Source organism: Pieris napi, chromosome 22, assembly GCF_905475465.1.
Source record: "Pieris napi chromosome 22, ilPieNapi1.2, whole genome shotgun sequence".
Classification (NCBI taxonomy): Eukaryota; Metazoa; Arthropoda; class Insecta; order Lepidoptera; family Pieridae; genus Pieris; species Pieris napi.
This window is the reverse complement of record NC_062255.1, coordinates 9,633,564-9,659,894: the sequence shown is the minus strand read 5'-3', so window position 1 is coordinate 9,659,894 and position 26,331 is coordinate 9,633,564. Positions and strand designations below refer to the sequence as shown.

At 35.1% G+C, this 26,331-nt stretch overlaps 2 protein-coding genes across 3 annotated transcripts in view; one reads left to right on the top strand and one right to left on the bottom strand.

Moving 5' to 3' along the window:
- The window catches only part of LOC125060789 (Golgi-specific brefeldin A-resistance guanine nucleotide exchange factor 1), a 37,543-nt gene extending 12,201 nt beyond the window's left edge, over nt 1-25,342 (top strand). The window contains exons 12-30 of one of the 2 annotated variants that reach the window (XM_047665857.1): nt 3,587-3,795; nt 5,288-5,453; nt 6,220-6,448; nt 7,301-7,449; nt 8,102-8,228; nt 8,856-8,980; nt 9,932-10,059; nt 10,600-10,822; nt 11,530-11,665; nt 16,690-16,796; nt 17,436-17,640; nt 17,932-18,020; nt 18,889-18,970; nt 19,749-19,834; nt 20,324-20,494; nt 21,066-21,233; nt 21,874-21,973; nt 22,551-22,921; nt 23,688-25,342. In XM_047665857.1, coding sequence (XP_047521813.1) covers nt 3,587-3,795; nt 5,288-5,453; nt 6,220-6,448; nt 7,301-7,449; nt 8,102-8,228; nt 8,856-8,980; nt 9,932-10,059; nt 10,600-10,822; nt 11,530-11,665; nt 16,690-16,796; nt 17,436-17,640; nt 17,932-18,020; nt 18,889-18,970; nt 19,749-19,834; nt 20,324-20,494; nt 21,066-21,233; nt 21,874-21,973; nt 22,551-22,921; nt 23,688-24,083 — 3,267 coding nt within the window. In that variant the 3' untranslated portion in view covers nt 24,084-25,342. Of the gene's footprint in view, nt 1-3,586; nt 3,796-5,287; nt 5,454-6,219; nt 6,449-7,300; nt 7,450-8,101; nt 8,229-8,855; nt 8,981-9,931; nt 10,060-10,599; nt 10,823-11,529; nt 11,666-16,689; nt 16,797-17,435; nt 17,641-17,931; nt 18,033-18,888; nt 18,971-19,748; nt 19,835-20,323; nt 20,495-21,065; nt 21,234-21,873; nt 21,974-22,550; nt 22,922-23,687 lie in introns of both variants that reach the window. The other variant, XM_047665856.1, reaches the window with a different exon arrangement.
- Nucleotides 12,632-15,366, bottom strand: LOC125060805 (collagenase-like). Its single transcript, XM_047665884.1, has 5 exons — nt 15,168-15,366; nt 14,425-14,692; nt 13,986-14,075; nt 13,350-13,540; nt 12,632-12,754 (listed from the first exon to the last, which is right to left on the bottom strand). Exons 1-5 carry the CDS (start codon nt 15,360-15,362, stop codon nt 12,650-12,652), a joined length of 849 nt encoding a protein of 282 aa, XP_047521840.1. The 5' UTR covers nt 15,363-15,366; the 3' UTR covers nt 12,632-12,649.
- Nucleotides 25,343-26,331: the final 989 nt, after the last annotated feature.

Sequence of the window (26,331 nt, the reverse complement as noted above, 5' to 3'; positions counted from 1 at the left end):
ATAGTTTGGAATCACTTTACTTTAATTACATAATAAATAGATATATATAATGAATGATCAAATTAAAGGTAAAAAAAATATCTTTTAGCTCATATATTTTTTATAAAAAAAATATTAACAGTTTTCTCAATATTCAAGAAAAAACATGTTATTTTATTATTGTAGTGAATAATATGTGACTTTTTAACAGTATTGTATCACTGCACGTTTATTCGTGTAATAAATGAAGCATAATCAAGTATAGTGAAATGTTACACGGTTATTCTACGTCAATATTTTTTTTTCTGAGCCGTGCTCTGGCTGTCTACAGGCTTATTCTTGTATATTTTGTTGCTTTTTCATGTTTGTAAAGATAGAGGCCCGTTTATTAGCGTAATTAAGATCAATTCATTATTTATGTAATACATCATTATTAGTGCATGGTATAATAATGTAAATTAGCTTATGATTTTTGATAAAGGTTAAATAAAAAATAATGTTAATAAGAATAATTATTTTTTATTTATCCAATAAGGAACAAATTAAGTACCTATCAGGTATATTATTAAAAAAAAAACATGAAAAATTAAACAGAGAACAAGAAATAAGTAAGTACGAACAAATCTCCTCGTCACTATCGTTGGTATTACCGAGGTGGATCCTAATGGCACCAAATTTCTGTAAAAACACTGGTAAGAATGGTTGAGTATGGCTCCTGAGTCGCAGTCTTATTAAATCCCTATATAAAGGGAGTGGTATAAATAGAATTCCAGTGTTTTAGGTTTTCAGCATTTTCTATGGGTTCTCCTCGTCGCCTTCTTGAATTAGTCCTCGTGATAGTTTGCATCTCTTGTAATTCGTCTTCAAAACTGTATCTAAAGTATATTGTACCAGGATGATTATAATAAAAAACTACTTCTTTTATTTGCTCCAATAAATTATATCCCCATTTTTATCTTTCAACCAATTCTTCCCCTTTATTAACTCTTTCAAATCTATGCAATCAGCTTGTGTCATTTGTCTTACCTGGTACTTGTGTCCGGTAACTTTGGCATTCTCTATCAAGGAATACATTAGGTTAGGTGTGTAAATAGTATGCTTTTTCTTGGAACGCTCAATAGCAGCGTGCATAGAATCACCCCTCGATTGGCCACCTTTCTCCAAAAACCTATGAGTAATTTTTATGTTAAATTTCTTCGCCTGAAGAAAACATGGCGAATACGAAACGATTACGATTTTGACCTGCACATGAATCAGATAAAAATATATATTTTTTATTCCTAATTCGACGTGATCAATGACCAAAGACAACTTGCTATTTCTATCGCACCCCTTTTCGCAATCTGACAGTGCCAGACATAGCAGTAACCTTTCTTCTCGATGATATTATAGATCGTGAAATTGTATACAGGATTCTTCCGTTTATAATGAAATGTGCCTACTTCACTTTGAGGGATATTCAACACTTTTTCCAGATCAAAACATGCTACAACACTGTCATCTGAAGAAAAAGTTTCTTTTTCTTGTTCCTTTAATTGCCTGACTAATTGCTTTTCTTTCAAGTGCTTTTCATAATCAGCTTATAATTGTTCGATCCTAACATCATCAGAAGTTTGGTAAATTGAACATATCTCACATAAATCTTTTTTAGGTTTGTGGAAGGATAGGTTAAACTTTGTATTAAAGATTATTTCATATTGGCGTTTAGTTGCTTTGCATGTTTAATTGTACTGGTTGTTTGTATCTATCCATTCCAAATATAGTCGGTGCATTTTAGAGATATTCAAAGTTTCACACAGATATTGCTTTTGGCTATCTTTCGAGAATAGTGTGATTCAACTCTTTCAAATAAATTTATATGGTCGAATATACTTTTTCAGTCTCTTCTACCATTCTTCTTGGCCTGTTCTTATGAGTTCCTCTGTAGTCTTTTAAATAGTTGTCATCTCCCAATTTATCAATAGCTGTGTATACTACTTGCTCTGTAATGGATAATGTATTTAAAAACATAATTTTAGAAACTTTAATCATGTATATCATTAGTATCATCGAGTAGTTGATATGTTAATGTTTGAGTACGATTATTTTTACGTTCAACAATCAACTGTAATCTTTTTGACGTTATCTTTCTTTACATGTCGGTTAATAAAATCTCACTGTCTCTCATGGTCCCCGAGAGCCCAAAAACTCAGAAAAATTTTACTCCTAATATTTTGATGTATCTTTTCGTAACATTTCAATTTGCAGTTGCATGGAGGTCCAATAGATTTTTCTGCGTTTTGTTTGTTAGTTCTAGCACCCTCATAACTTTTACCAGAATTTTTAAGAATTTAGTTTTTCTTATCTTTCCATAAATTAGGATCAATTTTCCTCTTTTTCGTAAGCTGTTCAATGGGAGTTACGAGTCTTTCCTCCGATGCTGTAGTTGCAACATCCTGTGATATATTTTGTGTTTCAATACTATGTAAAACACCATCTAAATTGGAAATACTTCTTAGATCGTAAGCCTTATTAATATATAAAACAGTCGGCGTGGCTCGCCCCCGCTTCATCCCTTGTCTATACTAACGCGCTATTGCAATAGACACGATCGGAAAAGTATCCGTATATTAAGCGGTTACTAACAATAACTTGAAATTCATGAGCGAAGAATATAAGTGCTTGAACCTTTACGTAAAAGTAGAAGAAAGGAGAGAAATTAGTAAAAGATAATGGAATAACTGTAATTATTATATTCAGTGTGCAATGATGCATTACTAGTAAAAGTTGCTTCCATTTTTACACGAATAATCGTGTAAGAGTAATTGCCGAAAGGATAGGATAGGCACGAGCGGCAGATTGATTTAACACGTTTATTCTGGTGTACTCTAAGAAACAAATAATATGTAATAGGCGCATGTTTTGTTATTCATGATGATATGAAGATATATTTTTTCCCTACAATAAACGAATATTGTGCTATAAAAGCTTTATTTGAAGTCTAAAATATGTAAAAAAAATTATATAGGTGTATGATAGGCCATTAAAACGAAGAAAACGAAAAAAAATTTTTTGGGTAAGAGCTCTTGCACGTTTATTCGTTGGGGCCATCGATATGTATGTTATGTAAAACATAACAAACAGCTTTTTTTATTATTCAAAAAACTGGTAATAGTTAAAATCTGTTAAAATAATTAACTTTTGGAATCGAGCTTTGTATCGACAGATGGCTATTACAATCCGTCGATGGCACACTGTTACAACATTTGGATTAAGATTTATCTCAGATGGTCAAAATGGATTGAGATAGGTTTTTGGGGCTCTTACGTTGTAATAAGAGTTTGTATTGTAATTTTTAAAACATTTTATTCCTAAGTACGTTCGTACCTACCGTATAAAGAAAACTTTTGTTTCTTGGATTTATTTTGCCAAGGACAATATAATATTAAAGATGGTGTAGCTAGCTTAAACGAATTTAATTATAAATATGTAATCAAAGGGTTGTAATCAATTTGTTGGAAATTCCATAACAGGGTTTCGGCATCTTTATCATTGATCATATATTAGGTTCTGTGTTTTCCTCAATAAATTTTCGCCTGTTAAAATTAAAAAAAATATTAATTTACAGACAACGAACGGATGTCCGTTCGCGAACACGGACGCGGCTTTCCGACTCGCGTACGCAGTCATAATGCTCAACATGGACCAACACAATCACAACGCGAAGAAACTCAACGTTCCAATGACCCAAGAGGACTTTGTCAGAAATCTTCGTGGGTGTAATGGTTCGGGAGATTTTCCTACCGACATGTTGAAAGAGGTGTTCCACTCTATCAAGTAAGAAATGGCTTTACTTAATTGGTAAGGTGATATTTAAATCCAGATTGGGGTGGGACAGAGATAAACGTATACTCTGATTTTCATTCTGTAGAATTCTGAAATTTTACAAGTGTTGCTACAAAAGTTTTCCACCGAAAAAGGTACTAATTTGACTTATTCGAGAGCAATAATAAAAAATGCTATGTATTTTTTATGCTATGTAAATCTAAATATTTACTTATTCAAGTGACCTAATACAAAAATAACAAATATATCAATATCACGGACAATATATCGAATTAACTTTTATCACTTTATTTTATTCTTTAGCTGGCATCACTGCCTCGAATTCCAGGTTTAGTAAACTTTAAAAATTATGATATCTTTACTTGTGCGTTTTTTACTGTTTGTGATTGTGATGAAAAGGGACGTAATTTTCGCTCGCCGTTAAACCACTTTTATGCATATGTATATGCAATGCATACATTAACTAACAATAAAATGTATGTATAGACTCAGATGTTCAGACTCGTATTGAAATTGAAAAATGTGTCTGGCCTAAGGTTTGCCATATCTGACATGTCAAAAAATGATAGCTGTCAGAATTTTACGGAATTAAAAATCAGAGTATAGGTCTGGATATCCATAATTGCACCTCTCATACTTTGTAATCGATTTTCATTTAGTTTTTATTTTTAAAAAAAATATTGGTTGTTTGTAAAGTAGGTTTACGATCGAGATGTTTACGTGATAACGTCTTATTGGTGATATAAGTTTTTGGGAAGTAAGGAATTAATGAAGATAACAATTTTTTCAAATTTTAAATTACATCTATCGTTTTATTCACACTTTTGATGATAAATTTCGGGTGTAAAATGACAAGTTTACTTATTCGACTATGATATACATTTTTCTTCATACATTCACGGAATGGCTAGCAGCGCTCGAGATGAGACGGGAGATCGGTCCGTCTCTCTCTCGTTATACCTGCGATCGCGCTCGTGAGGTTTTGGTGTGACACAAGTTTCTGAACATGTCACCCGACTAAAACGATTTTAAAGACGTTATCACGTCAAAAAAATTTTATCCCTTCGTGTATGTTATGTTTGCTTATTAGTGCTTGTTACATTAAATATTGTGTTTTTTTGTACCTATCAGTGTGCCGATATTAGTATCCATGACGTAATTCCCTGAACCGCGCTAAATAGTTATTTCGACCTCTGAATATTTTAAATTATTCATAGGGCAATTGTTGGGTCTCATATCTCCTCATGTTTTTTTATTCCGTACGAGCAATCATTATGGAAATCGTGAGGAAACTCAAAAATCAACATGATCAGGCTTTTGTGACTGATCACCTATTAAGGAATTGGTATAGGTGAGACACATGAGACCAAGAACAAGGGTTGTAAATTTCATACAATGTAGAACAAAACGAGACTGTCAGCGCACATAGAAAGTAATACGCACGCGTTTGTACGCACGACTAAGTACCGATTTTGTATTTCAGAAATGAAGAGATGGTAATGCCAGCAGAACGAGTAGGTCCAGTACGTGACGCGTATTTATGGAGGGTTCTTCAGAGAAGAGGAAAGACTCCCGCTGCAATATTTCGTCTGATTCCACCTTTTCATCCGCATCATGCGAGGTTGCTGCCCATTGTGTGTCCACCTGCTGTAAGATATTTTGTGTTTCATAGGAGATTTATAATGGAAACTTTTTGATTTATTGAAGTGATTCTTTATCGACGTATGGGAGAAATTTTGTAGCAAATCGTCACGTTTTTTGGTTACGCGCCATGTTTCTTTTTGAAGTCAAACTTCTTTATCGGCGTTGGAAAAAAAAATTACCATCACATTTTTTGTTATTTATTATTGGACACTTAATATTTTAATGACAATTGAATTCATTAAATTCCTAACATATCTTCCTTTTTCCGTCCCTCTAAGTATCGGAAATCTAAAGTTTTAGATTTGTATAAATATGAACAACACTTCAAGATTAGTTTGCCACTGAAGTTTCTCTTCTGACATGTGTACTTTGTACACACACACACTTTTTTTGTTACTAGCGACCCGCCCTGGCTTCGCACGGGTGCAATGCTGATACTAAATTCAAAGTGCTATAGGGAGAACCGCTTCCTCCGAAAATATTCATTTAAATCATATGCTGTAAAGGGCCATATAGATCTATATTATCAACAATATATTTAAGGTATTTAATTGGATAAGGATTAATGCTGTATTGTTTAAAATCTATATATATCTCTAAAAAATAGAGCCTCCTGTGCCTTAGACACGCCGTCGACTTTTTTGAGTATAAGGCAAGCCGGTTTCCTTACGATGTTTTTCTTCACCGTTCGAGCGATTGATAAGTTGATATTATTTAAAAAATTATATAAAGTTCTGATCAAAAATATAAAAGCATAACGCTCAATTTCAGGTAACAGCCTTATCAGCAGCGTTCGAACGCTCAACACCACCGACAGTGGAAGAGATAGAGTCGAATGCCCGCGATTGTAGTGCGCTGATATCTCTGAACGGTTTAGAGAGATGTGCGGCGTTGGTAGCAAGACTGCCGGCAGAGACTTTGACCCTGGATACCTTGCTGCTGACTCTTTGCAAGTTCACGGGACTTTTGAGTCCTCAGCACGCTTCATATATTGCTGTTGGTAAGTTTCAAGAGGTTATTTAGTGGTTGTTGGTAGTTGACATAATGACGTCACGGAATTTTTGGATATTCTTGACCCCCTCCCATGTAACGTGCCGTAACGTTTTTTTGTACCCAATAATAAAACGTTTCGTGACCACCCAGTGACACTTTATACCTAAAAGTTACCATTATGTGGTCTAAAGTACTGGAAAGTCAAAAATAATAGTAACAATAACGCGTAATTCAATCCCCGCCCCGCATCGTAACGTTTTACAAAAGGACTCCCCCCCAAATTCATTACGTAATACTTGAACGCTCCCTAACACAATGGACACTTATGACGGTCAAGAAAAATATGTATGAAATGGTTCTTATTTTACATTTACTGCCAGTTCTCAAATCAAGGGTGTAGAACGGAAGAGAAGAACTGGCAATAAACTCTCCGCTACTCTTCAGAATACAGTAAAACCTGATTAATAAGGATTTCAAGGAACCAAGGATTTGATACCATTTGAAGAGGTTTTCACTTATCCAGTTTTCCAATTTGACAGGTTTATAATTGAATTGCTCCCAATTTTTCAGATGTTGATAATGTGTTATATTTACGTTTGTACATTTTGCACAATTTCATTACCTTACATAAAAACCTGAGATACCGACAAGAAGTTCTAATGTTTTTACACTTCGTAATCTGTAAAAATCTGATAAATTGTCTCACTTATACAGAGAATTTATATCCTCTGTAAACATCGTAAAGATCTTACAGTCAAATCTAATTTAACCAGGTTTTGAAAGTCCCATTCATAGAGGTAATTCGATAAATAAAGATAGAAATTAAAAATTACTATTTATTTTATATAAAACTTAACAGGAGTATCTCTCGGCCAATCAAGTAAAGCGCAGTTGGCGTTGCGTCGCGCGTGCGCAGTTTGGGCCCAACACGCCGAGTGCGTGCGCACGAGTTGGCGACATCTGTTGGAGATCACTAATACGTTGTATATAGGACGTTTATTGCCTAAGGTAATTTTAACGGTCTCTTCACAAATAACCATATTTTTTTTACTCATACTTTATGTGCCTGACACGTTGTTTTAAGTCTTGTCATCCTAATGCTCAAACGCACGCAATTTCATAAACCAATGTACTGATTTCAGTATCTACATCTGTCACTTTTCTACACAGCGTTAACACAATTCGAAAGAAAGAGACAACTGAGTTGAAAGACTGATTTAGAATTTATGAATATTATTCTATATGTATGACTAGTATACGGATCAAAAACTTGACGTTGAAAATTCTCGTGTCACAATGTTCGTTCCTCGCAACGGCTCGACCGATTCTTATGATATTTTTTATGCATATTCAGTAAGTCTGAGAATCGGCTACTATCTATTTTTCAAACCCTTAAGTGATAAGGGGTGTCAATGTGGGGAGTGGGGTGTATTTTTTTAATTTTTTAGATTTTTTTTTGTTTTTATTTTTTTATGATACAGTACACAAAAATGCATACAACCCCTAATTTTCTCTCCTCTACGATCAACCCCTATTTTATTTTTGTAGATGCTTATTTTTATTAAACTAAAAAAATGTTTCCTAGAAATAATATGCATGAAAACTGATGTGTACTCGACAAGATTATTGAATTTTGTTCTAAAATTGTTTGTTTTCTTAGTGTTTAGTAGAAGCAGAGGACTACTTGTCGTCTACTGGAACTGTATCTTTAGTACGGGAAGCGGCTCGTGGATCAGAAAGCGGTCTACTCTCTAGTATCTACTCGTACATAGCGCTCGGGGAATCTGGTAAGGTTTTATAAAGAAATTACTAGAACTTAAAATTTCTTTAAAAAAAAATCTCCGAAGTCTGAGTCTCACTCTGAACTCTATAAATGTGTCAAATGTCATGTCAATTTACACGTGTATGACTTATAGACTATACTTAGTGTTGCTATAATCGTAGTTAATTTAACGCCCCTTTTACTTGCCATTACCTAAAAAAAAATAACTTACAATAAATTTTTATGTCAAAATTACGTCTTGCCATTACCAAAAAAGATACTTACAATAATTTTTTATGGTAAAATTACTTGCCATTACCAAAAAATTACTTAGAATAGTTTTTTATGGAAAAATTACTTGCCATTACAAAAAAATTATTACCAATAAATTTTTACGTCAAAATTACTTGCCAATACCAAAAAAAATTACTTACAATAAATTAAAATTAAAACTCGACAAGGACATTCAAATGTCGGTTTGTCTCTAAAGTCAAAATAACTATTCATTGTGGTAATCAAGTACACTTATGAACGTCAATAGAAAAAATGCTAAATGGATTCGGGATTTAGATTGAGGGCAAGAACTCTCCGACACTCTTTTTAATCGCTATCTTAATTAATTAAATACACATTTAAAGAATTATTTTTATAGGTATTCGTGCTCCAACACCCCACGAGAAAGTCTTGATAGATGCAGCAATGGAATGTGTGGGGTCCTGCAACTTTCCGGGCCTTCTAGTATCGGAGACGAAGTTTTTGCCTGTCGAGAGTTTACAGGTATTTTTAAACTTGCAATTATCGCAACTGGCTTATACAAACTCTTTTGAATTTGACTCCAGAACTTTACAGAGAAATTAAAAAATCGCCTTTTGCAACGCTGTACATTTTTCTTTTATAGTTTTATAAGAGCGGCGATTTTCTAAATCGTTTAGTTACGCCGCAAGAGTATTGCCAGACGCACAGCAATTCCATTTAATTTATAAGCATTTCTTCGTGATGTTAAATACAGAGTGAAAATAACATCCTCTATTAGTTAAAGCATTCCCGTTGATCCAGGATAAAAATATTAAGAATTTAAAAATACATGGTAACATATTTTTAAATAGTATACGCCGATATTTTGATAGATGTGGGGTCACTCTGCATCTTCTACCGCATTTACCATGGAGAGTGTTCAGAGGAGTTGTTCGGATTAATACCTGCAGCTGAATTTCATCATCGGACGTCGAGACAGAATACGAAATTCCACCCGTATCACCTCGACGTCCGCCGTTCCACAACTGAGCGTTTTTCAAGGCAGTTTTTGCCGCGCACAACCACTATGTAGAACCAGCTGCCCACTGAAGTATTTCCGAACCAATTCGACTTAGGGTCCTTCAAGAAAAGAGCGTACCAATTCTTAAAAGGCCGGCAACGCACTCGCGAGCCCTCTGGCATTGAGTGTCCATGGGCGGCGGTACCACTTAACATCAGGTGAGCCTCCTGCCCGTTTGCCCTCCGTTCTATAAAAAAAATTAAAAGCATGGGAAGGGCCGTCAGCTTAATACTATTTGTAATTCTAGTTTTGTAACAATTAAAACAATTGGTTAGTTATTGAGAATTTCAAATGATAATAAAATGTCTAACATTGTCTATGATATTATTAAAGCTGTGTGTTTTCCAAAAAATATCTAAGGTACCTACTGTCTGTCTGTGTGTGCGTGTACATTATTTATATATAATTTCCAGGAGCTAATTCACGCAATGATAACGGTGGGAACTCCAGCTGATTCCGACAGTTTACAGCTGAATCCGCAGTTGGAAGATATCACGATATTCTTCTTCGAGCTGCTGGGTCAGACGCTCATCCAGAATCGGTGAGTGTTGGGAACAATCTATCTTAATATATATAAATTACGTGTCACGTTGTTTGTCCGCTATGGACTCCTAAACTACTGAACCGACTTCAATCAAATTTGCACACCGTGTGTAGTTTGATCTAACTTAAAAGATACGATAGCTTACATCTCAATTTCTACCCGCAATGTAATTTTATTGCAAAAAATTTGTTTATTATTTGATAGTCACAATTCTAACAGATGGCGCTGTGTTGAAAGTATCAACGTTTCACATAAGCTACAATTTAATGGCATAACCACCAAAAAAGCATGGTGTTCTCCTACCGTTTCCCTTGAATAGTTTACTACTATGTAATATAACTAAAACCTTAGCCACAGCAACGCTTGGCCGGTCTGCTAGTATACATATATAAATTACGCGTCACTTTTTTGTCCGCTATGGACTCCTAACTCCTACCTTACATCTTAATGTATACCTTACTTTTTCCATCTCTTATATTTTTACCAAACAGATACATTTAAAAGGCCTGGCTAATCCCATAAAATTGTCTCTTCCAGCGACCGTCTCCTGGCCGTATGGGAGGAGTCCGGTCCCCATTTAGAACGAGTGGTATTCTGGGCAGCCAGTCGCGGTAACTACGCGTTGACCCGCGTATTAACAGCACTTCTACGAACAGCTGCGAGGTTGATGCGATGCGAATTATGCGCGCCCACAGTTCTGCTACACCTGCAACTGCTGTTCCGTTTGCCATATAAACTCTTCTACCAGCAGGCTGATGTGGTTAGTTTTAGGCTCTCAAATCCCAATATCTGAAAGATTTTATTACTCCTAGTACGCGGCATTACACACACACATACATCTACATCCTACGCATTTAGTCTTTCGCAATTAATTTAATTAATTAAAATCTTTCTTCTAAAATCTAAAAGTTTTCAATACTACGAAGTATTAACTTATTTCTTAATAAAGATTTAAGGCAATTAAAGAGTCTAAGAACACGCCTTTACCTTTAGTCCGTGAAGAAACACAACTTTTTATATACATTTGTTTATAAAAATAATGTATTTGTATTCTTTGATGTGTGTAATGAATTAAAAACTACTGGACATATTTAAAACATGCTCTCATTATTTTTTTATTTTATTGATAAAATTTGCACATCACAATATGTTTTTCAATTTATGCGACAAGCACATAGGCAAAGAACATATGCACGAACAGATAAAAGAAATTAAATTATAAAAACTGAAGAAAACTTGTTATATAAGTATCAGGGGGAACTATTGATATCCAGACCTAGCTCGTTTATCAGAATGGTCAATGGATATCGGTAAGAATGCTATATAATCCCTGTGTAACATAGTCTATATTTATTGAGAAGACCAGGATATTATTCTAAAATAATTTAATTTATATAATATCTTCAGACTAATGAATCGACACAAAATGTATATAATTATATTACTTATACGATATATGTGTTGTAGATATCGTGTGGCGTATACGAAATAGTAAAGACGTCAGCACAGAACATTCACAGTGGAGCTGAATGGTCGGCCTTACTTTCCATACTCAGTGCTGCTGGAGCTGGTGCCTGGCCTCGAGATGCGTCTATGCCTTCTGGTGAGTCAAATCTTTTCTATGACGAACTATTTCTTTTAGCACGCGAGCAGAGAAGCCCAGAACATGCCAAAAAAAAATCATTTAATCATATAGGTAACACATTGTACACTAATGACTTGTCAGTAAAGAAATACATATCAATTCTTCTAATTTTACATTTAGTGCCAGTTCTTAAATCAAGGGCGTAGAACGGAAGAGAAGAACTGACAATAAACTCTCCGCCACTCTTTTTAATCGCCATGTGTTAAAAGTTCTTCCTACGTTTTTAAAAAAAGACTTAATCTACTACTTTTGAAAAAGAAATATTACTAAATATACTATTAATAATTATTTGGGTGAAACACGTAGTTAATATTAATTTGTTAATGTAAGAATATATTTTAATAATGTTATGTTGTAGTGATAAAATAATATAAGAATTGATTATAATGATATCACTTAGAATGTAATTGTAAACTGAACTGGAAACTTCTATTCAACCTTTTAAGACAAATTTGCTCGTCATTATGTGTGGCTGAATATGCGAACTTTAAATTGTACCACCACAACCTTTTTGTACCTTATTCTTGCAATTTAATTATTATTTGGTCAAGCTTTTTAAAATACGATAAAAAATACAATTTTCGTTCATGTTTTTCAATGAATTTCCACAACTATAGCCTTCTACCCGCCAAGTTACCCGGTTATCCGGTTATACTTTTTTATCCCTAGCAGACTTCCACGATAGCATGATGCTCTAAAAAAACAAAGAATATGTACTAAAGCAGTATGACGTTGCTAATTATGATTTAAAAATACAACCTTAAAACCGGATGTGGTCCAACAAGGCATTTTAAAGACCGCAAAAATCCTCCTTTGCACCTGATATAATAAGACACGATGTCATTTAGATCGATACTAGCTGGTAGCATATAGTAGTTATATGTAAATAAATAAACTTCGTTTTGTTAAGAAATATATTGTTTGTTTGTTAATCAGTCCATTTTACATGCGTGCTTGAATCCATGATGCGAAGGAGGTGACCCGAGCAAATCCAGCCGGGAAGCCCCATTGACATCCTCGTGATGAACCGAATGATACGATACCAATCTGAAATTAAAAAAAAGTAGGTAAAAAAGTTGTTGTCTGTAAAGTCGGTTTACGGACGATAGTTTAACGTGACAACGACATAACAAAACATTGATAAAATGATTGCATACATTTGATACAAAGGAGTGAATCCTAGGATGCAGAGGCCAAACGAGTGGAAGAGATATGGATGCGGCGCAAGCGTACAATGAGCGTAACGGGACAATGAGTCATGCTTTTTCGTGTGTGCAACCGGTGTTCATCGATTAATAACTATATATAATATATATATCAATCAATGAAATCAATTACGGCAAATATTTTTATATAGTAAAAAATTAATAGACAGAAGAAAATACAAATTTGGTGTGGAAAAACTACATTATACAAACCACTATTTAAGATTGAAAGAGAAATAAATCGTACATTCTAGAGTTTTTCATAGGTTATTGTGCCCTATTTTAGCAGAATGCAACATTTATTTTCATTTAAAAAGTACCACTGTGTTTTTGCTTTTGAAAGAATGTGTTTTCATTATATACAAAGCAAGTTTAAAGTTTCAAATTGATTTAAATTTTAACATAACGAATATGAAAACATTAATACTAAATCTTACCAGTTCTCGGTCATCTCCGCTACCAATGACTAGTGGTCCACCAGAATCACCACCGCAGGTACTTCTACCACCGGATCCACTAATACAAATTGTCGAAGACACGACAACACTGCTCCCATACGTAGAGGCGCAGGCCTGGTTCGTTATGACTTGGAGACTGACTTGGTTCTGTGTTTGACTCACGGAACTCCCTGTTGGATTGTTAAAGATTTTATATATGTAAAGATATACTATATAACGCCACGGTATATATAATATTATATTAATAAAGATGTATTTATGTTCATAAACATCACACATGATAAATCGAAGAAAATCAATCACTTACGAAATATGTAAAACATAAGATATACACGTGTGAATTCTGTAATCACATATTAAAGTGATCTCATTAATATTTCTTTCATCCGAATGTATATTATATGCAGTTATAGAATCCTTATTTCTGTTAAAAGTAAAAAAAAATACACAGAAGCTTTTATATATACACAACAACAATGTATAAATATAAATAATTTAACAAATAACACACAAATCTATAATTTATTATCAGTCATAAAGCATACCACACGGCTCTTATTTATATTATTAAAAACTTAATATCAAAGATTTCTTTTCTAGTTTATCAGAACTTACAGTCACTAGTCTTTCCGAAGCCAGCGGCGGTGGCAAAGACACCCACGTATAAGTCGGATCCAGTTGCCAACTTTATCGGGCTTATTGAGTCTGTAAATAGATATATTTTGCTGTCACGGAGAGCTTAAACTATGGCACCATTTTTACTGGTGATATACGCATAAAAACGTTATTAGAAATTAATTCTTCAGGTTAAAAGAAGAAATGTATTTTGAAGACATTTTAAATTACAATAAAACCCCTTTCCTTTTCTAAATTATTAAGTTAATCAGCATTTTTAAATACACACTATTTAAGTACTAAAGCACTTTTTAAAGACTCGGCTAAGTATTTGATGAATTACAATGAATATTGTCATTACTCCTTTCTCAATTATTATGTATCTATATTTTTATTTAAAGATTTTGAAATTATAAATCATATTTTTGGTCTAACTTACTGCTGAATTGAACAGGCTCCACGCTGATGATTGCAACATCGTTGTTAAGGTTCTGCGTGTTGTACCCTGAGTGAGATTCAACATCTTTGGTATCGATTCGAGTACCGCCAGAAAACAAACGAATAGAACCCAGGATCACTGTGATGAATGATGCCTGGACACGGCCGTCTGTCCAGCAATGAGCGGCTGTCACAAGTCGTGTGCTACTTATGAGGGACGAGCCACAGACAGATTGTCGGCCATCTATCAGGGTTATTAGGAGGCCGGCCTAAAAGTATAATTTATAAATTGACTTTATTTGTGTGAATTATTGCTGTTTGTAGACAATCGAGTTCTAAACCCCTGGAACCAATTCGATTTGACTATTTTTTTTTACTGTTGACGTTTTTTGTTGTAAAATCGGTAATAAGAGAGGTGTTGTTCAGAAATCGGTGAACAGATAGTCTGCTGCAGATGCCTCCTTGCTGACCACGACGCACAGATACGCTCCCAAGTCAAAAGTCTATGTAGAAGATCGTAAATTTCAAAATTAGACTTTTTGTCTTATTTATGCCAAACATTCATGTAGATTGATGCAATGACAAACAGAGGTAAAGAGTATTTAGTACTGAATCCAAAAGAAATCCTTTTCTTTAAATAATAGGGGAAAATTAAGAATTTTTATACGCTTTATGGGTTCTTGTGTGTAAAAAAACTTTTTAAAGAAAGAGATACATAAATAAAATAATTCAATAGAATCTTACCAAATGAGGATGTTCTCCTAGCCGAGCAGGTGTACCACCAACGATCCTGCTACCGTCGAAGTCAATTCCCTCTTCAGCCAGTCTTATAAGATTTGCCTTTGGTATACCAATGGTCTCATGGTAGTCCAAAGTTATTGGGAATGGCTCCTCTGCGTAGCACAGAGCTAAACTGATGGCGACTAGTAGAATCTTCATGGTGGTTCTCTGAAAAGTCAACAAAAATCTACTAATTATATACTATTTAGTTAATCTTATCATTTAACTATTTAACCTTAACTATTAGGTTTCAGATTAATTGATTAGAGTCAAAATAGGTTAAGGTTAACCTTGGTTGGCTTGGTTAGGATTGATAAGCCACTTTTTGGAGTTAAGTTAAAATATGCCTGAAAATGTTGGGTTATGAAAATAATTTAATAAATTCATGATTATATTCGTTAGAATTTTTTTTGAGAAAGGTGTGCATGTCTTCAAAGTTTAATACATGGGATGTGGTGGCCTATGGGAAAGGCAGATTTTTGCATGTTTTAGTAACATTTATATATTTGCGAGAATATGGTACAAAAATGTTATGGTGGTACAATATGGCTGGCCATGCGTCATACTCGTGAACGGGTGCTACTTGACTGGTCGCAAATTTGTCTTTAAATGAGTTTAACATAAATTTTATATCACACACATTTAAAAGCAGTGTCTTAGGTTCGAACTCCGGCTGTGTACCTATGGCCCTTTTTTCTATTTTAGCATGCGCTTAACACTCTGTCGTATGGGAAAGGACGTGTTTCCCGCGCAGAAGTTTAACCAACCAAGGGTTATATCGCCACTGCTTTTGTGTGTTTATTAATATTTAGAATTAAGATAGCATGTCCTGTAAGTTTAGCCGAGATTTTTTTAAACATAAAAATAAATTTAAGTAACATAACATTTACCTACCTATAATATAAGTAAGATACCGATAATCAATTAATGATTTTTTTATATCTATGTGTCCGTGAGCTATCAATTATAAATTTGGTAATATATAATCAGTATCATTAATTGATATGTCAGGTCATGGTCAATTACTTTATGGAATTGCAGCGGCAATCGTTTTGAGAGTTAATGTAACTGTATCTTAACTTAGGAAAGGTTCATTTAGGTTCGTAGTTAGTAATTTATTAGGTAGAAAAAAGAGTTCTTTCACTCATATGCCTCATTTAAGTCACGTCAGCGAGGATTTTTGTTCTCTTCGCCTCAGGACGCGTCTAAGAACGGACCTGTCTAATTTCTGGTTGCGCGTAGACTGCGATGACCATGCGATTCTACGCGTGCCTGTACAAGTCCCATAGCGGAAGCGTAGAAACTGACCGACTCATCGAGCATATCCAGATACAGATTCCCTGCTCGAAAGGATAACAGTCTATTTTAGTGTAACCCTAAAATAAGCCATCTTTACCTATTAAATTTTATTATTATTATGCACCTAAGTAAATGTTTTAAATGTGTATTCAATAATTAATCTATAAGTATGTATGTTCATTTACAGTATCTAGTCGTTCGGATGGATCGGAAGATGAGATCGAGCGACGTCCAACGAGTGGATCTTCTGACAGCGAGCTGTCGCATTCACCGCAAACTCAAGGCTGGATACTCGTAAGTAAATGAAATATGTAGTCCTTAATAGTGATGCAACGAATACCAAACCGAACCAACAAGACAATCAATTTTTTTTATATAACGGGGGGCAAATGGGCAGTAAGCTCACCTGATGTTAAGTGATACCACCGCCCATATACAGTCGCATTGCCAGAGAGATCGCAAGTGCGTTGCCTTAGGAATTGTAGGCTTTTTTCTTGAAGGACCCTAAGTCGAATTGGTTCGGAAATACATCAGTGCAAATGTACATTTACTGCTACTGATAACAAAGCACCTGCAACAATTACATCATGCTCCTCATCACATGTTAAATCAGTTAATTATTGTTAGTAAATAAAAAAAAAATTATGAAGAAAAACACTCTTTACCGGATTGAAGTTATATATTTTTTTATATAAATGTACAATTATTTTACATAATTTTAAATTGAACCGACGTTTCGCGTGCTTTACCGCGTCACGATGACGAAGAACGTGAACACGTGAAAGTGTTTTTCTATGTATAAAAGTTATGTCAATAAAAGACAATACAATATTAATAAAAAATTTATATATAATAAACGGTGAAATAAGAGCATGCTCTTACAATACTGGGAACTATACGCAAACACGTAGTATAATGTCGCTTTCATTTTAGGTTAAAAACGAAGCAGGTAAAACCACAGAGGCGGTAGAAGTGGAGTTGGAACAAGTGACACTCAGAGCTCACCGTAGCTCGGCGCTTGCGCGTTGTGCTGAAGCTTTAGCATTGGTGATAAGAGACGTGGCTCACGTCACACCTCACAATTGTCGGGCTGCTGTGAAGGCTGTACGGCTCTTGGCCAGAGCTACTTTACACTCAGGTAAGTGATTGGAGAACAAGAACTTATATAAGCGTACTACTGATTTTATTCAATAAAAATAGTACAATTAAACTTACACACTTTGCTAATAATAATAATTATTTATATATTTATTTCGAAATTTTACAGCTTACATAAATTATGACCTCGATGCGACTTTTAATTTCCAAGGAATTTGTGGACAAACAAATTTACGAATTGCGGCTTTATTTTATCTAGATCAATATGTTTTTATGACAAGATTAAAACATAGTTCTGTTTGCCGCATCACCAAGTAAAATACTTTTTCAGGGAAGTCGAGCAAATCGCGTTCAGGACGTAAAGCGGGTCGCGGTCGCGATTCCAGTGATGAAGAGGATTCCCTGGACAGCTACCACATGGTCAGCATTCAGGTGAGCGAGACTCACTTGTTGATTTCTATGTGCTTTGAATATTTGGAAATGTTATCACCGATTGGTGTTGTAAAGCGATTTGAAGTGACACGATAGATTAAAATTTGCTTATTATTTTCACGTGATGTTGTCATTAGAATTCAACTGTGTAAGAACGGGTTAAGAATTTTTCATTTTATCTTAAGAAAATGCGTTTTTGTTCTTGAAACAATATTGATTACATTCAATACATATGGTGAATTAAACTAAATTATAGATTTATTATAGTTCTTAAACAAAAAAATTAAAACTAATAATAAACCAAAAACTAACTATATCTTACCATAATAGTCATAAAAGTACCTTCAAAACAATTATTTTAAGTTACCCCAAAATTAAATTCGAAATATTTTAAATAAAATCATGTGACGAGCCAAAACTCACATCTTTTTTACAGACTAACAAACAACAATTATATTTAAAGTCAGTTTTGACACGTGTCAGATAATGAACAATCTAAAAAAAAAATTTTTTTCTTTACACACATACAATATGTAGTTACTAGTTATCGTTACCCGAAGGCAGCTCATCTCGGAATGGTTTGGCGAGCTTGCTATAGCACTTTCAGAAGCATAGTACTGCCGGAAAAGTAGCTATACAGGATTGCCATAACCGACATCACATTATGCGATTGCGGTGTACGTGCGTACGCGTGAATAGACGTACAAACGCGAGTCTGTCGCGTTACAATGCGGAATATTTTTTAAATAAATTCAAATAAAGAAAGTCTTCATTTCATTAAAATGATATCTGAATGCTTTGCAATATAGCTTTTTGCAGTTACTTACATTAGTTACTAGTAGTTAAAATATTTCAGCTACTCGATCTAATGCACACATTGCACAGTCGGACGGCGCAAATATTCAAATGGTGGAGGGACGAAGCTGACCATGGACAAGGTATGTTCATCTATTTGTATTCGATGATTTTTCTTTAAATTTTCGAGTATTAAAAAACAAAGCTGAATATCAGAGAGAGAAATATCCAGGGTAATCTTCAGTCCAGACTAATAAATAACATACTCTTTTGTTTCATTTTGTTGAGTTTATAAAGAGAGAGATAGAACATAACTTGTAAAATAGACTCGCAACAAAGTTCTTCCGGAAAAGGTTGTGAGATCCATGTAATACCAAATCGGTTAATTCAGTCCCCACTGAAGGGATCTTCTGTCTATTACGTAATTAGCTATCCTAACAACATCTTTTACTGACTTATACCAATTTAAAAAATACTTTTTGTTTGACGTGACGTGGCGGTTAAGGCACTCAGACAAAGAACTTTAAACTCTCTAAGCACGACTTAGCTTGTCGACTTAAGTTTACCTTACTCTGTTGTCTTTGCCAAACATTGCGCTATGTCTTGCTTCTATAGAATTTTTAGTTAAACTAAATCTAGTATATTTATAACGTTAACTGCTAGGAATATTAATTAAGAGTTGGTTCGAGAAAATGTTTTTTTATATGGGCAGGAGCGCTCACCTGATGTCAAGTGATACGGCCGCCCATGGACACTTAGGCCAGAGGACTCGCAAGCGTCGGCCTTTTAAAAATTGTTACGCTCTTTTCTTGGAGGACCCTAGGATAGGTCGAAATCATTATTTATACCAATAATGATACAATATATTAATAAATATAATAATAAAAAATAAATTACCACGTCTTTATATGATTATTTCAGGTGCTGAAGAATACGACCTTTGGGAGGTCGCATGGAAGCCCCTTTTACAAGGAATTGCTGAGTTTTGTACTGATAAAAGGAAACAGGTATGTTTTGTAGGCAGTGTTGGCGTCTCTCTCAGGTCCGTCTGATATCGTAGGTTCGAACACCGGCTGTACACCAATGGAATTACAATATGCGTACTAACTACTCGTATGGTGAAAGGAAACCGGCATACATAAATAGTCATTTGATTTATGTAATGAAAAAAAGATCACAATTTTTTTTTAAATATTTTGTTAGTTGTGATTCATGGTGTTCCAATATCCAATTGTTCAGAAATAATGTGGGTTATCTCTGATGTGTGCCTTTATTAATTTTCTTTAATGTTGGTGATCAGCCTTCTGTATATACGATTTTATTGCTTAAAATGTTTTCTCTTCCCCAGCAAGCATATTATTTATTAATTTACAAAATTCTAAGATATTTTTGTTTTCCATTGTATTCCCGGAAAATTATTACAAACAAATATTATATTATATTTTTTTTTAAATTAGGTTATTTAATTTAACCGTATAAAAATCCGTGATTTCCAGGTGTCAAACAGTGCGATAGCGTACCTCCAGCGAGCATTGCTGGCTCCTGCTCTGTCGTCCTTGGGCGGCGTTGGGTGGGAAGCCTGTTTCTCTTACGTGTTGCTTCCTTTGCTCACTCAGCCGCCGCCCAGATACGAGACTGCTGCCAGGGCGGACACGCTCATGTGCAAGGTAAAGGAGAGAATAGTACAAATTTTTATTTTTTGAAGTGAAACTTGTTTAGGCGCATGAGGGTATCATTTTTAACGCAATAATAATAATATTAGCGTCACGAGGATGTGCAGCGTTTTTGTCGAAGAAAATGGAGAGAGAGATTGAGAGTGAGTGAGAAGGGCGAATTACCTTATAGAAATTATATTTTTAAAATCAAAATTTCGAAAAGAGAATTTATGAAATATTAGTATTCTATATTTTATGCAAAATAATTTATTGAAATCTCAAATGACGAATTGTAAATTAAATTGCCACCTGTTTTTATTATCGAAGAAATAAATTTAAAAAAAAAATTATATGTATTAATTTTCGACACATTTAATAACAATTAAATTCATTAAATTCCAACATATCTTTAGAGTTCAAGAGAGAACAAGAGTTAAAAATTAGTTTGCCAAAGGAGTTTCACTTCTGACATGTGTACTTTGTATGCATGCACTTTTTTTTACTAAAATAACTACATTTTTATTCATTATTTTAATATCGTCTCTATTGCATAGTGTTAAGATACATTTTACTTCGGCTCCAGGTCTTCCTCCAACACTTACAAGCGCTCAGTGGTCGCGCGACTTTCGCATCGCTTTGGACGAAGATAGTCCGGGTCCAGCAATCCCTCCTTCAGGCTTCGGCGGAACCTCTCAGGGAAGGCGCCCTGGAGTCACTCAAGAACATGCTCCTCGTCATGCATTCTGTCAAGGTAAGTTACTTTTGTCTCTTTCTTACAAATTGTGTTTATGCTGTGATGAAAAGAGACATACTACTTTAGTTAGGTGCTTATACTGATTTTTTTATGGTAAGAAATTCTTTATTCTTTTAAGATTTTAGACCTCTAATTATTTGAAAAAATTATATTATATAAAAAAAATAACGATAGCATATCGGCCAACTACGCCTCTACTGACCTCTTATTTTCCATTTGTCGTGTAGTGTCTGAGTAACCGACTACGATCCACGCATGCGCTGTCGCTCGCCGCTTGATTTGTGCCCTCGTGTTGTAGCCCTCTAGCGAAAGCTAGTCGTATCAAGGTGACCCATCCAGGGTTCAGATTAAAGATCTTATTCATTTAGATAACAGCAAAACACTGTATTCCCGGATTGACATGTATTTCTATGTAAAATAAAAACATCTGAGTATGTACGTGTGAACGTATACGTGTGCGTTCGAGTTCGTGTGTTGCGACTAAATTCTAGGCCTCGTAATTTAAAAGCCAAATAAAAGTGGATTTTAAAGTGACGTGATATTTCTTTGCAATATTTAGTTTCGTGATTTAATTTGTTATTTGTTATCGCTGTAAAGGTTAGATTCCCTGTCAAATAAGTTATTTTTCTTTTTATAGATTTTTAGCAACGGCGAAGGCTACAACGACCTCTGGTACCTGACATGGGACATGATTGGCGAGTTCCTGCCCAACTTGAAGCAAGAGCTGTTTCCCGATGGTTGGTATTTATAAGTCGATTAACCTAAAAATAAACGTTTATATATTCAAGAATTTTCATCTAACATTAGAAAAGAAGTGTTGGTCTACTTCGACGTGTGACTATCATCCATGAGGTCTTGGGTTCGATGCCAAGGGCCTTTCTGTCTATGTGCACATTTGACACTCGCTCGTACGATGAAGAATAGCATCGTGAGGAAACTGGCTTTAGACCCAAAAGTCTATGGCGTGTGTCAGACACGGAAGGCTGATCTTACTTGCTGAAACAGAACAGAAAATCTGAGGGTTACACCAATCAAGCTACTATGTTTTTGAAGTTATACTTCTTTTGGCGCGTTAGGGAAAACTGTTGAGAGTAAGTTTTTACGATACGCGCGTATGCCGTCACAAAAAACCGACACCCTGAAGTTAGCTATAGTCTAAATTTTAGTTTTTTCTATTGTTAGTGTCGTTTTTCTACAAACGTAGGATAAAATTTTTGAAAACATTTTTATCTTACGCCAAAGAAGTATAACTTCTAACGCGTGTACATAATAAATGCGTGCAATAAAAACACACTTTTTTTTTTTTAATTTCAGTCAACGACAACACGAAACCAACACAGAACCTGCCGAGCCACATGCAACCTTCCATTCCCCATTCGCTTCCAACCCTCATCCCGGTCGGATCCAACAGTATGTCCAATATTCAATCCAGTCCAACTCACATCCAGCGCCAGACTCCCAATATTCTAGTGGGACCAAATTCGCCAATCAATTTGCCCCTGACCCCACCAGTCGGGCCGACGTTGGTGACGCCAGTCCCAGTAGCTGGCGCGGTGCCGGTACCCATTGATAACGAGAGGGTGATTACTCCAAGTGGCCCCGTCGGTGGTATGGTGGCCATACGGAACCCGTTGTATGATCAGTCTGCGCTGACGTCATCAGTTTTATTACAGCCTTTGAATGAGGTAGGTTTCTGGAAGACCTGGAAAGTGTATTTATGAATTTTTTATATTGTCAGAAATTTCAAGAATGGTGGTGGAGTGAAAGTCCACAGTGAGTATCCATCGCATTCAGTCTTGAGCCTCGTACTTCACCTCGCTCCAAGTTTTTCTGGCTCTCTTTGCCTCATCGCAACTGAACGACTCCAAGTTCTCGGAAATATAACATACGTCAATACGTTTATATACGTAAAAATAATTTTATTCATTGTATTATGGCTAATCTTTCGATAAAAAACGCGAGAACTACACTTCTTTAATAAAATTATAATTTAAAATAAATATGTCAAGTTTAGAGTCACGAGAAAGAAAAGTAATATATTTTTATCATTGAACAATTAAACTTCTTACCGTCATCTCTGACTGAGTGATTCACGACAAATGCTTAAATTATTTGTATCTTATTAATTGTTTGTGCAAAATCATGTAAGTATATTAAACTGTCCAAGCATAAAAGTGGAAATACCTCTCACGTCCAGTTGCGTTTTCTTGAAAAATACTGACAATTTTTTTACAATGTTTCATCATCCTCACTAGATAAAAAATAGAATGTCCCAGCACTTTTTAGGATGCTCATTTATCTTTCAAGTCCGCCATATACGCAATTATCTCCGTACGTCCACAACTCCAAAAATTCTAGAAGTCTAGAAGTTCTACACGTTCCGTCTAACGACCTCATATGACTGGTGGACAGTGAACTTGTTGAAAACATTAAAAGCATCATTTCTTTCAGATGGTGTCAACACCCATCGGGATATCGCTACAATCACAAAATCAAATCCAACCACAACCGGCCACAAATCCCACCAATGCCCCGACTAACCCAATCCCAGACTCCACACCAAATCCCCAAACCGATACCCCCGAAGTACAACATAGTGAAATATTTGCCGAGTATCTCACCAACCCCTACCACGATATCGCAGTAGGAGCGAAGGAGGCGACACTCTACGAACCCGAGTTAGGCCAGAAGTCCTTCAGTGCAAATGTCACTCCAATGCACAGCAATAAAGCTCAATTTGGCTCGACGGACAACGTCAGGGAGTCGGGGATGTTCAATTTCTCTAGTTATTTCAGCTCCGGGATTAACTCCGAGTTCGATGCGCTGATGTCCACACAAGAGGGATAGCGAGACGTGGATATTGGTACGTGGCTGTAGTGTGGTTTGAGGTTTTAGTTCAATGGATTTTTGTTAAAATATGAAATAGTTTTTTTTAATAATTGTATATATCATCAAGTTTTAGACGGAATTCGTCACTGTGCAATATTTAAACGTGGCTATACAAACTTTTTTTTATCGCAAATCAAGGCGAGATTCTGTCATAAGTGCGAAAAACTGTCTAATAACTAGAAAGTGGTTGCTACACTTGTTGGACTATTATCAATAAAAGGTATAATTTCTTCGCCTTTATTTCTTCGTGATAAGGTGGAATTACCAACGAAAATGTCAATCAAATGATGGTATTAAAACCTCCATGAATTGTAAGCATGGGCGGATCGTAAATTTGTGGGGCTCTGGGGTATTACGGGGAAGTCCTCCGTAATAGACGCACCCGCGAAGAACTACACCGACCCAAAACAAGCGACGGGGAATTCCCCGTTCCGTTCGATAGCCGCATTGTACATGAGTTGATCTCAGGGATACCAACCAATAATTGGATTTTTTTAAATTGTAGATATTTGTTTCTATTGAAAATATCCATCATTTTGCCAGTGAGGACTGGGGCCCTTTGTATCTATGGGGCCCTGGTCTGCAGCCCAAAAAGCATAAGTAGATCCGCCCCTGATTGTAACTGGTGTTTATAAAAAAAATATATTGAGCCTAATATAGTCATGTGTCAAATGTCTTTCTGAGTTGGCCTATATGTCAAATAGTTTTCGTAATAGTATTACTAACTAATATAACATTTGTTTTTTCCATGTTCTTGTGTATTTTAAATAGTTATTGTCACATTCGTAAAAGGATACTAAATTAGTCTTACAACTAAGCATCTCTCTTTCTATCGTAGCATTAATACAATTGAAGAGAAAGAAATGTGTGAATTATAGATAAAACAGTGTAATGAAACTTTTCGAATGTTTTGTCACATTTCAATTCAAAGACAGAAGACATAGACAAATCATTCAAGAGCCCCTTGAAGCATAGAGTATGTTTATACTTTGACTATAGTCTGTGAACTTTTCACTCGTTTTATTTCACAATGTTTACATTCCAATGTTTTATGAAATGTTGTTTTTTTATCAAAATTTGTTTTATATTTATCAAATAACCAGGGTTAATATAGTGTAAATTGTGTAATTATATAAATGTTTAGTCTTTGTATAGAGAGTTATATATTACCTATCGATTTAATGTTAGATATTTATTAATAAAATGTGTTTCATTCACAATTGTTTTATTACTGATGCCAGGAATTTGACTTATTCAAAAACAAAAAATCACGATAACTTAAAAACGGATTACGTTTGCATAATGCATAAATTACAGAATTCGTCGAAGTAACAATAGCCAGTGGCGTAACATTACCATTTGGGGCCCGTGGCAATTCTTTTGATGGGGCCCTATCAGTAAAATACGTCCCTACTCAGTTTAATTTTAATAAACTGAGATTTTCAGCGTACTTAATTACACGTTGTATATGTCCCACTAAGGGCCATAGGCCTCCTCTCTTAGGCGAGACGAAATGGTCTGTAGTCCCAATGCGTATTGGAGACTTAACATTCACCCATAGAACATAATACGTCTTGGTCCCGTCTTGGTTTGGGGGCCCGTGGCATTTTGCCAGCTTTGCCACCCTATTGTTACGCCACTGCCAATAGCCTTAAAATTATATGTCAATTTCAGATAACGACTCATTGGTCTAATGGTTAGTACCCCTGACCATCCATGGGTCCCGGGTTCGATCCCCGGCTGAGACGAACATCGATGTGATGAGCATTTGGTGTTGTACTTAGGTCTTGGGTGTTTAAATATGTATTTATATGTCTATCTATCTATACTATGTATGTATATCCGTTACCTAGGAACCATAACACAAGCTTCACCAGCTTAGCACGGGACTAGGTCAATTGGTGTGAAAAAACTACTTCAATCGCGACGCCAATGTTTGCATAATACCTTAATGTTCATAACGGACATTCAATACTAGATATAGTTAAAAATATATTTAGAAACTATATATTAAATTATTTAAATTACTCAAAACTAGACCTTTTACATAATACATACGGTTAAAATCGTGACAAATAGTCTCCTCTATCACCTAAGGAAAATGTCAAATTACCAATAACCCTGAATTGCCTGTTATGATTTTGCTCTTGTGGGAAATCTGATAAAACTATATGGAAATAGTACATGTTTTCAGGATAAAAAGTAA